The 18394-nt window shown below is 35.2% G+C and overlaps 1 protein-coding gene across 2 annotated transcripts in view; it reads left to right on the top strand.

Moving 5' to 3' along the window:
- Positions 1-3433: 3433 nt before the first annotated feature.
- Positions 3434-18394, top strand: part of KLHL1 (kelch like family member 1) — a 422746-nt gene continuing 407785 nt past the window's right edge. For both annotated transcript variants that reach the window (XM_068526655.1, XM_068526654.1), the window contains exon 1: positions 3434-3936. In XM_068526655.1, coding sequence (XP_068382756.1) covers positions 3434-3936 — 503 coding nt within the window. The remainder of the gene's footprint in view (positions 3937-18394) is intronic.

Here is an 18394-nt window from a genome sequence, read left to right as displayed (position 1 = left end):
AAAATGATTGGTAAAAGAGAAAATTTTCCACCAAGAAACTGCTTGGATCCACATCCAATTTTGTTTATTGGTTAAATGCTTGAGTTGTAGGAACTTTCAGTTCCTACAGTTTCATATTTAGCATTCATGTTGAATTTAATTTTGTGAAGAGTTTTATATATGTGTATAGTAGTAAACCCTTGAGCATCCTCTGGATTTTCAGGTTCCTGATTAATCTTTTTCAATAAGATTTTGTCAGGAAACTATGGCAATTAGGGTCATTTGAAAGACCCTAATTGACTGAAATGACAGTTCAATTTAATTAAACAACAGGATTAGAAAAAATGAATTGATTTTGTCTTTACAGGAAAGTGTAATGTGATTGTTAGAATACTTAAAAAGTGAAATTTATTATGTCTATGCCCTGTTCCTTATAATCTTGGTTATCTTAAATCATAATTTAATTGACTCAGACGTAGATTACAAATTATAACTGGCTAAAATATCATCCTTTGTTAGCTCTTACAGCCAGCTGCAAGGAACCTAATTCTTCCATATTTGCTACTACTTGGCATTAGACCTAATGTGTTGTAAGTGCTAAGTTAAAATTTTGTAGTTTGAGTAGTGGATAAATAAATGAATTAGTGCAATATGTGACAAGGCATATTTTTTCATGGAGCTTTCTAATAATATGTAAATGTTAGTCATGATATCTTAGTAAATTATTTTTTCTTTTCCTTCCTTCCTCCTTCTCTCTCTCTCTTTTCTTTCTCCTTCATTTTCCTTCCTTTCCTCCTTCCTTCTCTTATTACTTCATCTTTCCTTCCTCCTTCCCTCTCAATAATAGAATATAACACTAAAATTAAAAAATATATAATCAATATATAATCACCATCTGTTAAAAATGACTTAATATTTTAATTCATGTTTGTTTATATTAAAACTCAATATTACATTTCTTTTGGGTCATAGAAGTTACTGACCTTTGAACAGATAACTTTTAAACTGTATGATAATAATATCAGAATTGCAAAGTAAAAGGAGAATACAAAATGGAATTTCAGAATAACAACAAAAATGAATTTTATATTACAGTTTTTAATGTTATAGGTACTAATTAAGGAAGAAACTATAGATATAACAGACATATCATTTATGCTATATTATATTTATAAAATATAAATATATTTGTATTATACATTTTATATTACTTAAGTTAAATTACATCAACTTATAAAATCTATGAAGCCTCAATTTCTACAAAAATCAGTTAATTATATGCACTTCATATTTCTATGTTACCTCTGATGGAAAGTTTTCTCTGTCCTGCTTGTGATGTGTAATTTTATACATTGTTTTCTTCCCTAAGGGAAATACTTACTTGATTCAGTTCTTGGATAAAAATGATCTGTCACCATTGTTTGCTTTAAAGGGCTTTTTGCTTTTTTTCTTTAAACACTGAATACTGAAAGAAAAAATCAAGGCACAGGGGATTGCAGTCCAGCTGTTGTGGCATAAATCAATATTTAAAATGCACAATAATGATTTTTCTTCCTCTGAAAGTAGGGATTTTGTGTGCTTAATTTCTTGTTTTATTAAAACGTCTAACTTTGTCTAGGAAGGACTTAAAATTTAGCTTCAGTTTCTGTTTAAGTTTACTGCTCAACAATGGAGTAACAGAACAGGAATATAACTGAACTTTAATCTTTGATTTCCGTGCCCTGTTGGGGGTTGCTGAAGCTTTGGATTTCATAAATTTCTGTGAATTTCATTTCATTAAACAACCATATTCCTTGTTGAGTTAGGGAAACTACTATTTCTTTGACACCAGTTTAGCTTTAGCAAAGGTGCCTGGGTTCTATTTTAATCTCTCATTAAAGGAAAAGCTGAAAAATTTCTAAGTAGTCATAGCTAGAAAGGGATCCTAATCCTCATCATTCTAAATATAAGGAAAAACACGTCTTTCCTTCTTCAAACAAGAGATTTTTGCAGAATAGTAGCCTTTGGATATACTCATTTATTGCCTAAATTCTTCCATACATTTTGTATCATGATTTATGTACTAGAAGGTTATGCCTTGAAATTTTCTTTTATTTTATTCCACTTCTTGGTTTACAGGACAGCTTTCATTCTAAGGCGACGCACCAAATGCACTGATTTTGCAAAACTCGTCCCCTGCGCTAAGATGCCCATCTTCAGATTTCTACTGCGTGCCTCTGGCCCCCAGGGTGAAGCACTGCCTGAGTGCATTAAAGGCAGAATCACAATGTAATTGTCAGAATGGTGGCCTCATCACACTTTGACGCCAACATCCTCGTTTCTTTCTTCTCACTACAGAGAAACTAAGGCTAAAGGTTAAAGGATGTGGCTTATTAAATAATTCAAGCCATTAACCTGCAACCTGCAAACCGATGGCAGCCTGTTAAGTTTATGCTGCCATGATTCATGTTTGGTGTCTACTGATGCTAAAGCATATTGCCTGTTTGCTTTACTTTTATTGCTACATAGTAATGTATGAGGAAGGAGAATGAAAAAAGGTGACAGGACCCACGCAAGGGGACAATAAGAGCAGCAGACTCACTTGCATAAAGAAGATTGAAGCCTTCCCTCCCTCCCTCCATCTCTCCGTATAGGCCCCAGTGCACATCTGCGTCACTTACGCGGGAGGAGGAGGCGCTGAGGCAGAGAGAAAATTGTACTGTGAGGACCTTGACAGCTTCACCGGCGCGGGCTTTTCTTTTTGCCTTCCTATATTTTCTGGAATATATATTTTTTTTTTCTCTTTTACAAACTGACTAAATAAAACCACCCCTTCTCGCCTTGCAGAAGGCATTTGACTTTCTCAGAGATACCCGCAAGCTCTCAGAGCATCCTCGAGAGACCAGTGACAGGAGAGCAGGTGCACAGAGAAGGCGGAGGGGGGGTGCGCTTCTTCGCGACTTGGGGATCTTTCTCTCTGCGCTCTCCAGGCACTGAACTCTAAGCTGCAAGGATAGGAGAGCCGACAGCTTCTCCACTGAGGCTCTGCCACCGGTGCATGCCAGGGAGGTGTATCCTGCTGTCGCTGCCTCCGAAGCTTCGGAGCGCGCAGACCTCTCTCCCTCGCCCATCTCCAGCATCAGGGTCGTCCCTCCCCGCGCGGTAACCACGGAGACCCCGCAAGGAGATCGGGGATTCTCAGCCCTCTGCACCCAGCTCCTGCCTCTGCTCCCGGACGTTGAGCTCACCACGCGCGGGTCCTGCGGACCTGACCGCAGCTGAGCCGCGCGGCTCTGCTGTCCGCGCTCCGCTCGTCGCCTGGCAGGGCGCGCAGCCCCCTGGTCCCGTCTGTTCCCAGGGTGCAGAGGGCGCCTCCCTCCCTCTCCTCCAACCCCGAGCTCCGTTGGCCTCCCCCACCCGCTGACCCGTCTACTCCTGCATCCTCTCAAGTCCCTTTGCCTTCCTTGCGTCAAGCATGTCAGGCTCTGGGCGAAAAGATTTTGATGTGAAGCACATCCTGCGACTCCGCTGGAAACTCTTCAGCCACCCGTCGCAGTCCCCCGGCGCTCCGGCCGGGGGCAGCTTCCTGCAAGAAGACGGCAGCAGCAGCTTCGAGCACTGGGGACCCAGCCAGAGCCGCCTGCTCAAAAGCCAAGAGAAGGGCAGCGTGAGCACTTTCTGGAAGAAGCCTTCCTCTTCTTCCTCCTCTTCTTCTTCTGCCTCCCCGTCCTCTTCCTCCTCTTCCTTCAACCCATTGAATGGCACCCTGCTGCCAGTGGCCACGAGGCTGCAGCAAGGGGCGCCCGGGCAGGGCACCCACCAGCCGGCCAGGACTCTCTTCTACGTGGAGTCCCTAGAAGAGGAGGAGGTGCCAGGCATGGACTTTCCTGGACCACACGAAAAAGGGCTTGTCTTGCAAGAGCTCAAAGTGGAACCGGCCGACTCGAGCCAGGCAACAGGTGAAGGATGTGGACGCAGGTACAGTAAGTCCCCATGGGGCATCCAAGCATTCCTCAATTTCCACTCGTTTCCCCCCACGCCGTGCGCTCTGGTAGTTACTAAGTCTAAAATGTTTCAGGTTGAAAATTTTGGTTAAGAGATGCCAACCCGGTTTTTATTACTCAAGTTGCAACCTCATTAAAAGTTTCCTCCATAGTTTCTATTGGCTCATGCATATTGCTTTTCTTTCTGCAAGTTTTCGGAGCTTAATCACATATTGAATATATATGCATTTTGGTAACTTTCCATGTAGAGTGGTTCTCATATTTCTGAGGTTATAGTATTCTTCTGTCATCTTCTGTCATTAAATGACATACATCAGTCTCCCAGTTATTTGATGTGAGGAGAAACTTCCTTTAAACACCATTCAAATGCATCTCATATACTGGCCTAGAAAGGGACTTGGCAGGTTACCTAGGATCCCTGTGGCTTGAATCTATATTCCAGGAGTAATGAGGTGGACAGGAGGCCACCAGACAACAACATTATCTTCTCTCCTTTTTTTCCTCCATGAAAGACAGTGTTACTATTCTCTATCCTAATTTCCGTTTTTATCCTACTTCATGTACACCTTTGCTTTGTTTAAAGTCTTAGAATTAAACTCTTGCTAATGCCCTTTGCATTTTTCTGTCCTGATTCGTTGTCTCGGTATGGAACTGTGTATTCTTAGTGAGCAGGCCAACATTTATTTCTTGTTTATATATAATATTACACTTCTTTGAGTACAGTTCTTCTACCTTCAAGACTTATAGAAAACCTTCTCACACATAACCCCTTCTGAGTTTTACATTTTCAAAAAATTGATTCATTCTACACTAGATCATTACTACTTTTGGCATATAGTGAGGATATGAAAAGATTTGCATTTAAATTCATATATCAGAATATATTATTGAAGAAGAAATACAGGAGAAACAGGAAAATAGGAATGAAAATAATAGGAAATAATAGGAAAATAATAATGAAACTGTTAATAAAATTTACCTTTCAGTAAAAAAAAATTAGAAACAGAAGCAGTGTTTTAAACTTTTGCTTGATTGAATCAGCTCTTTATAAAGTTAAGTCACCAAAAGAACACATAAAACAAAATAATACCATAAGTGGTCTTCAATTACGTTGACAAATGTGAAGTTAAAGATACAAAAATTATCCTTAAAATTTTTCAATTATATGGATTATGTGGATTTGAATTTGAATTTTAAGAGCCTTGAACATAAGCTAATATGTGAAGACAATATAATGTAACATTATGATTTTAAAGACAGAGAAATTTAATTTGCAATTTTCGAGTATGAGAAAGTTTTTTCCATATATAGGCGATCTAAATATAAATTTATCTATTATTCAATTAATTAAGATACTTTACCAAAATGGTTATAATTTTGGGTACTATTAATACTATGAAGTTATTTGATTTATATATTCACTAGTGACCTATAGTTTTAGATCTTTTTTAAAAATAAAATATGTTGGGCTTTAACCCCTTTAGTTGAGTAAATGTAATTTTTTAGTTTTGGGAAATCATTCATAAGCATTTAGCAATTCTCCTTATATATTTAAAAGAAAACCAGTTAGGTTAAAGATTTACTAATTACTATTTTATTGAAATTGATATTTTTGTGTCTCAGACAGTTTAGGGAATAGATTTGTTTTTCAGTCTTGAGTCTTTTTTTTCAGTTACAGTTTTAGTTTCAGTTTTGAGTCTTTTTCTTTCAGTTTTGAGTCTTCAAATCAGCTCAAATATCTGACCTTCTGGGAATATTAATGTTTAATAATTAAAATTTTTTTCTTTATAAAAATACAGTTTTAAGTAAATAAGGCATATTTGGCATGAGTAATTTCAGAAGACTTTCATGTAAATTGGACAATTTGGAAATAGAAAATATAATAAATTAAAAAATAAAACTAATAACTAATAACCTCAGTTAGGGATGAAACACCCATCAGATTTAACTTCCAATCCCTTACTTTTGAATATACGTCAGTGATTTTACACACAAAGGGTTGTAAATGAAAAGAATTCTGAAAATAAGCCAAGTGCAACCCCAAATCATATTTACTTTTGGAATGAGGGTTTCCAATGAGGGCTTGCATGTGTAAAATATTGAAAATCAGGTCTAATTTTATTGTAAAATTCTTATTAATGCTTAAATCCTTTAGTTAAATTTGAATTTCTCACTGGACAAATCAGTCAACACTGAGACTATTCTCATGGACTTTATATGTTCCTAAACATTCATAGACTACTGATTCTGTGCTCATGATTGATTGACAACACGCTACTAAAGTTAGCAATAAGCTATTATCAATATATATTATTATAATATGCGGTAAGAATAATGTTCATTTCCCAGAAAGGACAGCATTTCCACAGTTAAGTATGGAATGGAAAACAATATGTAAAATAATTCAGTAATGTGGATTTACTTCGGTTTCTATCATAATCCATGCAGGAAATCTACATATTGTTCATAATGACCAATGAACACATGAAGTATATAAACCTGCCTGATCATTTTGATTACTTGGGTCATTACTCTATCATCGTTCTGTGATGTCTCATTTGATATTCAACATTTTGTTTCATCAATTCTGACCACTATGCTAAATTAATCTTCACGTATAAAAAAGAGTTGGCTCTTTTTCTCTTTCTTCATTTTCTGATCTTCTCTTTATTCATTTGGTCTCATACTAGTTAAGAACATTGTTTTAGATAAGCATAAGTAGCTCAGTTGGTTTTATTTGTTGTTCAAAAAGCAGCTGGAGGTTGCTCAGCAGAAAGCTGCTCTTAATCTCAGAATTCTGGAAAGGTCAAATTATCATGGAGTTGAAACATAAAGGTAGCAATAAGACAGTAGTAAACTGATTTACTGCTGAAACCCAGCCTTTATCTTATCCCACTCTACCAGACACACAAAAACAAATCTCAGTATTCTACTACCTTAACCATGACACCATTAAGTATCCTAACTCTTACAGTAATAGGTTCTTGACCTATGCTATTAATCATTTTTTTTCTCTACTTTACTGTCTGAACATAGTTGTTGGAGAGTGTATCATTTCCTAGCCATTCAGATCACTATATATTTTTGATATGCATATTTTTTGTCCAAAATTCTATATGTAGTGAACTAAGAAACCAAAGAGAAATATTTCTATTCTTGCAGTTTATAGTGATGTGAGTAGGAGAAAAGATGTCGTGTTTAACTACTTGCTTTTTTAGTTTTCTCAGTTCTCAAGGAGTGCAGGCATCTATTTCCATGGTTTCAGTTACCACCCATAAACTGTATTTTAGAGCTGCATCTCAAAACCTAGACTCTGCCTCCCCACACCCATAACCCCCTCGCCACCCCCCCCCCCACCCCCCCGCCCTGCAAACTCGGGTCTCACACATCCACTTGACCTTTCTGGTAGATATCACAGATACAATGTAAATACAGCACGTACAAAGCTGAGCTCATAATCTCCCTTCTCTCTTGCTCAATTTTCTTCTTCTCTATCTCAAAGGATAACTCGCCATACATTAAGTTGTGCAAGCCAGAAATCCAGGATCATATTTACCAGAATCCTCTTTCCCCTGATTTTTAATATTCCACCAAGCCCTGTCACTTTTCCTTCAAAAATATCCTCCCCTATGTCTGCCTCACATCTCTCCATCTCCATTGTCCGCACCTAATTTTAAAATACTGTCGTCATTCAACTCAACTTCTGCAACTGCCATCTGCATCCTCTTTCCTCATTGATTGTGCCACCTGTAATCCTTTCTCCACACCAGAGTCAATGAAAATTTATAAGATAAAAATCTGAACTGTTTTTCCATATCCTGGCTCTCCTTTTATTTTTCAAAGCATTTCCACCACTCTGACCACAATCTATCTCCTGATCAGTTAGGCCCTGAAAGAGCTGACCCTTGTCTGCCATCCAGGCCCTTCACTCATCACATCCCCACCATCCTCCCCTGTCTTCCAGAGGCAACGTTCTTCTTTACCATTTTTCTCTGCCTTTGGGTCTCATAAACTTAATTCCTTTCCTTATTACATACTGGTTCTCCTTCCCTCAATCCACCCTTTTCTGGATTCATTCCTATTCATTATTGAGATGTCTTGAATAAAAGTTCTGTACCTTTCTTAAAGAAGTGTTCATTGATCCCCCCAGGAAAAATCATTTAAAATTTTTAAAATTTATTTTATCCCCTTATTTTATGTTCTTAGAGTAACTGCTCTCTGTCCTCAATTTCTTATTGTTGGCATATATTAATATCCATGTTGCCTTTTTTGTTTGTCTTTAACTACAATTGCCCAGTGGACAAGACGTTTCTGTTTTGCTCATTATTTTATCCCTATCATAGAGTATGCAGTTACTCAATAAATACCACTGAGTGAATACATATTTGCCATAATCATAATGAGTGACATTGATTAAGAGCTTGCTGTCTTCCAGATATCAAGCTGAATATTTATATTGTGGAATTTAATATTCAGAACAGCCCTATGATTCTGGTACAATTATGAATCCCTTTGTTAAAATGATTACATAATCATTTTATGATTATGAGAAAACTGAGATATAGACAGGTAATTAAGTTGCCCCAAACCACAGGATTGTAAGTAGTACAGCTAGATTTTTAATCCTTGCACTCTGACTCCTGACACCATATTCCAGGAGATTTTGCCAACTCTTCTTTACCTCTGCTTAAACAAACAGAACAGAAGAAAAAGGCTCCAACCAAGATTATGCTGAAGCAGTTCTCTTATTCCCCTGGTGGAAATTATGCTTGTGTCTGAATATTTAAATAGACTATTTAAAATGATAGCGATGGACAATGCCTGAGAAGGCTCAGTCAAGGAGGACTTAGACCAAGTTAAAAAACATTCAGTTATTTCCTGAATTATGGTTCATTCAGTGCACTTTACTTTTTAATTAAACAAAAGTATGATGAAATAACCTAGACAGGGAAAAATTATTTAAATTTGGAATCCAAAAGAGAGCATCATGATAGAAAATCTCCTTCTGAAGTTCAGAACAATTGATACAGAGAAGTGTCACAGACAGAGAGCATATACCATTAGAATCACATGGAGGTTGGTGGTATTTGTTTAGAATAAAAGGAAATCAGCTTTGCTTCAGTCAAAAGAAAAACTTAAAACATGACAAAGGGCTATTTCTTCAGGAAAGTAGTTCTCAAACTATTCTTCTATGGAAACTAAATTAAAATAATGTTCATATTTTCCCTATGACCTCAATTTCTTAGTGAAAAAGTGTATAGAGTGATTTTACTCAATCTTATGTCTTCCTTGCTAATTTATTCTAGGCTTGGGTGTTATACAGCCTATTATTATTTAATTTAGAACTAGCAAAAGACAGTAGCTTGTTTGGGGAAAGTTTTGTTTTTTTTTTTTAACTTATTTTAGGATGGGTTTATCAATATTATGTATTGTTTGCAAAGAGGTCCACAATTTCCAGGTGCCCTCCTCTCTGAGCAAGTTTGCTTCAGGCAAACTAAGAAGATCATAAAGGAAAAGGTAAAAAGATCACTAGGTTGGATTTTCAGGTATGCAAAACTCTACAGCTATCTGAGAGAAAGATGTGAGTATATTGGTTTGGCCAAAAAGTTCATTCGAGTTTTTCTGTAACATCTTGTGGAAAACCCAAATGGACCTTTTGGCCAACCCAATAAATGCAAGATGAAATAAATAGAACTCTTAATTATAACAAACAATAAAACCTTTACACGAATTGAAGAACCATATTCTGGCTTTCTTTGATAAATTGCTACTGAATACTTTGTAAATTATATCATTAGCCACTTTAAGGTACTAATTTAAATAACTGAAAAATAATAAAGAAATCCTCCCTATCCAACATTTGGTTAATATAGAATATAATATTGATCAGATATTTATTTCATTGGTTAATTTTTCCTCTAAGTCTCAAAAGATAATTTGTGTATCTGGAGGATGATATGCTTCTAACAGGTACATGTTAAGTCAAATTTCATTGTTTTTGACCAGGAGCTCTTATAGAATTTACAGAAAACTTAGATCTGCAGGGTATTTTAGAGTTATATCAAGTTTCTGAACATGAAAATGACAACATTTTAAAGAGTCTCATAGTAATGAGACTCTTTTGATTTATTTTAACATCCAAAATAACTGTAGGTATTTTTGTAGTAGCTGTAGGTATTTTTGTAGTAGCTATTAGTTTAGACCAGATAATAATTAATTTACCTTTCTGCATTTAAGATAAGGTTATTCAAAACTTTGAAGAAAACATCCTATATAGACACAGATAATCTGAGCAGAATTAAATATTTCAAAATCTTATAAGTCAAGTATAGATTTAAAAAAAGAAAATCTATTGAACAATATAGGTTTGATGCTAACTACCTTTGCTGACTTTTCTAGCCAGAACTTGAAAACGGATTGATCTAAGTACTTATGAAAGCATAACAAACTTTAGCTTGACCAGAGAGAATGTGTACTATGATTTTAGGATCCCAAGAAAAAGTCATTTTGAATGGTAAGCCAATGAGACAGATCATTTTGGCTGAAGATCATGTCACAGAAATAGTACTTGAAAGTGATCTGAGGGTCATCAATAATTGTAAACAGTGGAATCAGTTGATGTTAATTCTAAATTCAGCTTTTCCCATCCCTTAGGCAGCATTAGTCCAACTCTGATAATTTCTCATAGAAAATGATTCAGTTTAATTTCCTATCATACTTATTTGTGACACTATATCCTGGTAGATCATTTGGATTCCTTTTTTCTTACTGATATTGCTAGATGTTTACCCATGTAAATCAGCGTTTTCATCTTGGCTGAAATATGATAGAAAAACTTTAAAAATAGGATCAGAAAATTGCAAGAGTTTATACTACAAAGGAAGGAAGAATACAATACAACTATTTTGTAGTTCTTCAAGAGGTGAATGCCAAAATCTCTTTGTATCTACAATAAAGTATGTGATTTGGTTTGGTTTATTTCTTTAGTAGATTCTGATTTTATTGAACTCGGCCCACCAGAGCAACACCCAGCTCTACCCACCATCAGTCCCTCCTATTAGGAAGCTTGCACAAGCCTCTTAGATAACTTCATCCACCAGAGGCCAGACAGCAGAAGCAAGGAAAACTACAATCCTGCAGCCTGTGGAATGAAAACCACATTCACGGAAAGATAGACAAAATGAAAAGGCAAAGGACTATGCACCAGATGAAAGAACAAGATAAACCCCAGAAAAGCAATTAAATGAAGTGGAGATAGGCAACCATCCAGAAAAAGAATTCAGAATAATGATAGTGAAGATGATCCAGGACCTTGGAAAAAGAATGGAGACAAAGATTGAGAAGATGCAAGAAATGTTTAACAAAGACCTAGAAGAATTACAGAACAAACAAACAGAGATGAACAATACAATAACTGAAAATAAAAATACACTAGAAGGAATCAATAGCAGAATAACTGAGGCAGAAGAACGGATAAGTGACCTGGAAGACAGAATGGTGGAATTCACTGCGGCGGAACAGACTAAAGAAAAAAGAATGAAAAGAAATGAAGCCAGCCTAAGAGACCTCTGGGACAACATTAAACGCAACAACATTCGCATTATAGGGGTCCCAGAAGGAGAGGAGAGAGAGAAAGGACCCGAGAAAATATTTGAAGAGATTATAGTCAAAAACTTCCCTAACATGGAAAAGGAAATAGCTACCTAAGTCCAGGAAGTGCAGAGAGTCCCAGGCAGGATAAACCCAAGGAGAAAAATGCTGAGACACATAGTAATCAAATTGACAAAAATTATTAAAAGCAACAAGGGAAAAACAACAAATACCATACAAGGTAACTCCCATAAGGTTAACAGCTGATTTCTCAGCAGAAACTCTACAAGTCAGAAAGGAGTGACATAATATATTTAAAGTTATGAAAGGGAAGAACCTATAACCAAGATTACTCTACCCAGCAAGGATCTCGTTCAGATTAGATGGAGAAATCAAAAGCTTTACAGACGAGCAAAAGCTGAGAGAATTCAGTACCACCAAACCACCTCTACAACAAAGGCTAAAGGGACTACTATAAGTGGAAAACACAAGAGAAGAAAAGGACCTACAGAAAAAAACACAAAATAATTAAGAAAATGGTAATAGGAATATACATATTGATAATCACCTTAAATGTGAATGGATTAAATGCTCCAACCAAAAGACACAGGCTTGCTGAATGGATGCAAACACAAGATCCATATATATGCTGTCTACAAGAGACCCACTACAGACCTAGGGCCACATACAGACTGAAAGTGGGAGGATGGACAAAGTTATTCCATGCAAATTCAAATCAAAAGAAAGCTGGAGTAGCAATTCTCATATCAGATAAAATAGACCTTAAGTTAAAGATTATTACAGGAGACAAAGAGGACACTACATAATGATCAAGGGATCAATCCAAGAAGAAGATAGAACAATTGTAAATATATATGCACCCAACATATGAGCACCTCAATACATCAGGCACCTGCTAACAGCTATAAAAGAGGAAATCGACAGTAACACAATAATAGTGGGGGACTTTAACACCTCACTTACACCAATGGACAGGTCATCCAAAATGAAAATAAATAAGGAAACAGAAGCTTTAAAAGACACAATAGACCAGATAGATTTGATTGATATTTATAGGACATTCCATCTGAAAGCAGCAGATTACACTTTCCTCTCAAGTGCACACGAAACATTCTACAGGATAGATCATATCTTGAGTCACAAATCAAGCCTCGGTAAATTTAAGAAAATTGAAATCATGTCAAGCATCTTTTCTGACCACAACACTATGAGATTAGAAATGAATTACAGGGAAAAAAAAAGTAAAAATCACAAACACATGGAGGCTAAATAATACATTACTAAATAATCAAGAGATCACTGAAGAAATCAAAGAGGAAATCAAAAAATACCTAGAGGTAAATGACAATGAAAACACGAAGATCCAAAACCTATGGGATGGAGCAAAAACAGTTCTAAGAGGGAAGTTTATAGCTATACAATCCTACCTCAAGAAACAAGAAAAATCTCAAATAAACACTCTAACCTTACACCTAAAGGAACTAGAGAATGAAGAACAAAACACAAAGTTAGTAGAAGGGAAGAAATCATAAAGATCAGGGCAGAAAAAAAATGAAATTGATAGGAAGAAAACAATGGCAAATATCAATAAAATTAAAAGCTGGTTCTTTGAGAAGATAAACAAAATTGATAAACCTTTAGCCAGACACATCAAGAAAAAGAGGGAGAGGACTCAAGTCAATAAAATTAGAAATGAAAAAGGAGAAGTTACAATGGACACCACAGATATACAAAGCATCCTAAGAGACTACTACAAGCAACTCTATGCCAATAAAATGGACAACCTGGAGGAAATCGACAAATTCTTAGAAAAGTACAACCTTCCAAGACTGAACCAGAAAGAAATAGAAAATATGAGCAGACCAATCACAAACACTGAAATTGAAACTGTGATTAAAAATCATCCAAAAACACAAGTCCAGGACCAGATGGCTTCACAGGTGAATTCTATCAAGCATTAAGAGAAGAGCTAACACCCATCCTTCTCCAACTCCTCCAAAAAATTACAGAGGAAGGAACACTCCCAAACTCATTCTATGAGGCCACCATCACCCTGATACCAAAACCAGACAAAGATAATACAAAAAAAGAAAATTAGAGACAATATCACTGATGAATATGGATACAAAAATCCTCAACAAAATACTAACAAACAGAATCCAACAACATAGTAAAAGGATCACACACCATGATCAAGTGGGATTTATCCCAAGGATGCAAGGATTCTTCAATATATACAAATCAATCAATGTGATACACCATATTAACAAACTGAAGGATAAAAACAATACGATAATATCAATAAGTGCAGAAAAAGCTTTAGACAAAATTCTACATCCATTTATGATGAAAACTCTCCAGAAAATGGGCATAGAGGGAACCTACCTCAACATAATAAAGGCCATATACAACAAACCCACAGCAAACTTCATTCTCAATGGTGAAAAACTGAAACCATTTCCTCTAAGATCAGGAAGAAGGCAAGGATGTCCACTCTCGCCACTCTTATTCAACATAGTTGTGGAAGTCCTAGCCATGGCAATCAGAGAAGAAAAAGAAATAAAAGGAATACAAATTGGAAAAGAAGAAGTAAAGCTGTCACTGTTTGCAGATGACATGATACTATACATAGAGAATCTTAAAGATGCCACCAGAAAATTACTAGAGCTAATCAGTGAATTTGGTAAAGTTGCAGGATACAAAATTAATGCACAGAAATCTCTTACATTCCTATACACAAACAATGAAAATCAGAAAGAGAAATTAAGGAAATAACCCCATTCACCATTACAACACAAAGAATAAAATACCTAGGAATAAACCTACCTAAGGAGGTAAAAGGCCTGTACTAAGAAAACTATAAAACTATAAAACACTGATGAAAGAAATCAAAGATGACACAAGCACATGGAGAGATATAGCATGGTCTTGGATTGGAAAAGTCAACATTGTTAAAATGACTATACTACCCAAAGTAATCTACAGATTCAATGCAATCCCTATCAAATTACCAATGGCATTTTTTGCAGAACTAGAACAAAAAAATCTTACATTTTGTATGCAGAGACAAAAGACCCCAAAAAGCCAAACAATCCTGATGGAAAAAAAGAAATGGAGCTGGAGGAATCAGACTCCCTGACTTTAGACTATACTACAAAGCTACAGTAATCAAGACAATATGGTACTGGCACAAAAACAGAAATATAGATCAGTGGAACTGGATAGAAAGCCAAGAGATAAACCCACGCATGTATGGTCAACTAATATATGACAAAAGAGGCAAGGATATACATTGGAGAAAAGACAGTCTTTTCAATAAGTGGTGCTGGGAAAACTGGACAGCTACCTGTAAAAGCATGAAATTAGAACACTCCCTAACACCATACACGAAAATAAACTCAAAATATATTAAAGACCTAACACTATAAAACTCTTAGAGGAAAACATAGGAAGAACACTCTTTGACATAAATCACAGCAAGATCTTTTTTGATCTACCTCCTAGAGTAATGGAAATAAAAACAAAAATAAACAAATGGGACCTAATGAAACTTAAAAGCTTTTGCACAGCAAAGGAAACTATAAACAAGACGAAAAGACAACACTCAGAATGGGAAAAAATATTTGCAAATGAATCAATGGACAAAGGGTTAATCTCCAAAATATATAAACAACTCATGCAGCTCAATATTAAAGAAACAAACAACCCAATCAAAAAATGGGCCAAAGACCTAAATAGACATTTCTCCAAAGAAGATATACAGATGGCCAAGAGACACATGAAAAGATGCTCAACATCACTAATATTAGAGAAAAGCAAATCAAAAGTACAATGAGGTATCATCTCACACCAGTTAGAATGGGCATCATCAGAAAATCTACAAACAACAAATGCTGGAGATGGTGTGGAGAAAAGGGAACCCTCTTGCACTGTTGGTGGGAATGTAAATTGATAGAGCCACAATGGAGAACAGTATGGAGGTTCCTTAAGAAACTAGAAATAGAATTACCATATGACCCAGCAATCCCACTACCGGGCATATACCCAGAGAAAACCATAATTCAAAAAGACGCATGCCCCCAATGTTCACTGCAGTACTATTTACAATAGCCAGGTCATGGAGGCATCTAAATGCCCATCGACAGATGAATGGATAAAGAAGGTGTGGTACATATATACAATAGAATATTTCTCAGCCATAAAAAGAAACGAAATTAGGTCATTTGTAGAGACATGGATGGACCTAGAGACTGTCATGCAGGTTGGAGTAAGTCAGAAAGAGAAAAACAAATATCGTATACTAACGCATATATGTGGATTCTAGAAAAAATGGTACAGATGAACTGGTTTGCACGGCAGAAATACAGACACAGAGGTAGAGAACAAACATATGGACACCAAGGGGGGGAAAGTGGGGGAGGGGTGGTGGTGGTGGGATGAATTGGGAGATTGGGATGGGCATATATACATTCATATGTATAAAATAGGTAACTAATAAGAACCTGCTGTATAAAAAATAAAATTAAATTAAAAAAAGATATAATGGCAGAAAGGTTTCAGATTTTAAGAAAAGTATAAACCCATAGATTCAATAATCTTAATGAATTCTAAGCACAAGAAACATGAAAACTACCATAAGTCACATTTTAATCAAATTCTCAAAATGACCGATAAATAGAAAAAATACCAGAGCTTCCAGAGAAAACACATGTTATGCAGAGAGGGATAAAAATAAGAATAATGGATCATTTTTCATTGAAAATGATGCAAGTGATAGGTGGAACAACATCTTTTGAGTACTATTAAAAAAACCTGCCCATCTGAAGTTCTATATATACCCAAAATGTTTTTCAAAGTGAGAGTGATATTACAATTTTTTTCTGGCATAGAATAGTTGCAACAATTCGTCAGCAGGAGACATGCTCTATAAGAAATTTTAAAGTCCTTTAGGCACAAGGAAAATGACACCAGTTGGCACAAAGGAATGAAAACCACCTGAAATGGTAACGACATGTGTAAACATTTAAGGTTATTCTTGATTATATTAATCTGGAACATTTGGAAGATAAATGGTGGTTAAACAAACAAACAAAAAACACTATAATTTGAGGTTTTTACCACATGCATAAGATATACGTATGACTCCTACAGCATTAAGACTCAAGGGAAGAAATGAAAGTATTGTATTTCAAGGTTCTTATACTAAATGTGAAGTGGTGTATCATTTGAAGGTAGTCTCAGAAGTATGTTAGAAATCCTAAAGCAACCACTAAATTAACAAAACAATGATAAGTAGCTAGTAATCCAACAAAAATTAAATGCTCTCATAAAAATTATTCAATTAATCTAAAAAAAAAAAAAGAAAATGGGAGCAAAGATGGGAAAAATAGAAAATGCACAGCACAATTATAATCTGAAACCTTACTATATCAAGAATTACATTAAAGTAGCAGCTCTATACATCCATAATTTAAAGACAAAGATTATCAAACTGTATAAAAAGACAGACCCAAGTATATTTTGCTTACAATAAATACTTTAAATATAAAAATATATTGGTTAAAAAGAAAAAGATGGAAAAGACACATAGCATGCTAAGACTAAACAAAAGAAAGCTGAACGGGTGTATCAATATTATATCTGAAAAGCTGAACGGGTGTATCAAAGTATATCTCAGAGAAAAGAATATAAATCTGATAAAGAGAACCTATGAAAAACCTAGAACCAACATCATAATGTTGAAAGATTAAATGTGTTTCCTCTAAGATGTGGAACAAATTGAGGATGTCTTCTCTCACCACTTTTGTTCAACATGGTATTGGAGATGCTAGTCAGTTCAATAGAAAAAACAAAAAGAAATAAAAGGCATCTATATTGGAAAGGAAAAAGAAAAGTTTTCATTTGTACAGGAATTGATCATCTATATAGAAATAAACAATATGGTTTTTGTTTGCAGACAGAATTGTTTATTAGAAAAAAAATTTTGAAATCTACAAAAGAGTTTTTTCACGATGCAAGATATAGAATCAATATACAATATTCAATTGTATTTCTATATACCATCAAGGAGCAATTAGTAATTGAAATTACAAAAATAATGTATTTCATAGTAATGTCAATAAAGTATGAAATACTTATGAATACATATGACAAAAGATGTGAAAAACTCATAAGCTCAAAACAATAAAATCTGGCTGATAGTAATTAAAGACCTAAATAATAGAAAGATATATTATGTTCATGGATCAGAAAACTTACTATTATTGAGATGTCAGTTCTTCCCCAATTGATCTATAGATAGTACACATCCCCCAAGAAAATCTCTGCATGCTATTTTTTTTTTTTTTTGTACAAATTGACAGGCTCATTCTAAAATCCATTAAAAAATTCAAAGGAACTAGAAAAAGGCAAAACAACTTTGAAAAAAGCTAAAAAATTTGAGTACTAACACTTCCTGATTCCAGATGTATTATGAAGCTACTTTAATCAAAATAGTGTGCTATCAAGGTCACAATATATAGATTAATGGGAAATAGATAAAATATTTTTACAATAGCCATACTGAGTAATACTTTATGCCATAAAAAAGGAATAAACAACTGGTCATTGACCACTTATGATTGAATGAAAAAATGTGTTATGATGAGCCAAAGAAACTCAACTGTATGGTGTATTACTTTTTAACATTTAAGTACTGTAAGTCAGATAAACATCCATTGTGTTGATTACCCATATTTTGAATAGAAATTTGATTCTAATTTTCCTTCAGTCATGTATTGGAGTAACACACCTCTTGAATTTGATACATGGTTCAAGGAATC

Source organism: Eschrichtius robustus, chromosome 18 (genome assembly GCF_028021215.1).
Source record: "Eschrichtius robustus isolate mEscRob2 chromosome 18, mEscRob2.pri, whole genome shotgun sequence".
In the NCBI taxonomy this organism is placed as follows: domain Eukaryota; kingdom Metazoa; phylum Chordata; class Mammalia; order Artiodactyla; family Eschrichtiidae; genus Eschrichtius; species Eschrichtius robustus.
This window is presented reverse-complemented; position numbering and strand designations above follow the sequence as displayed.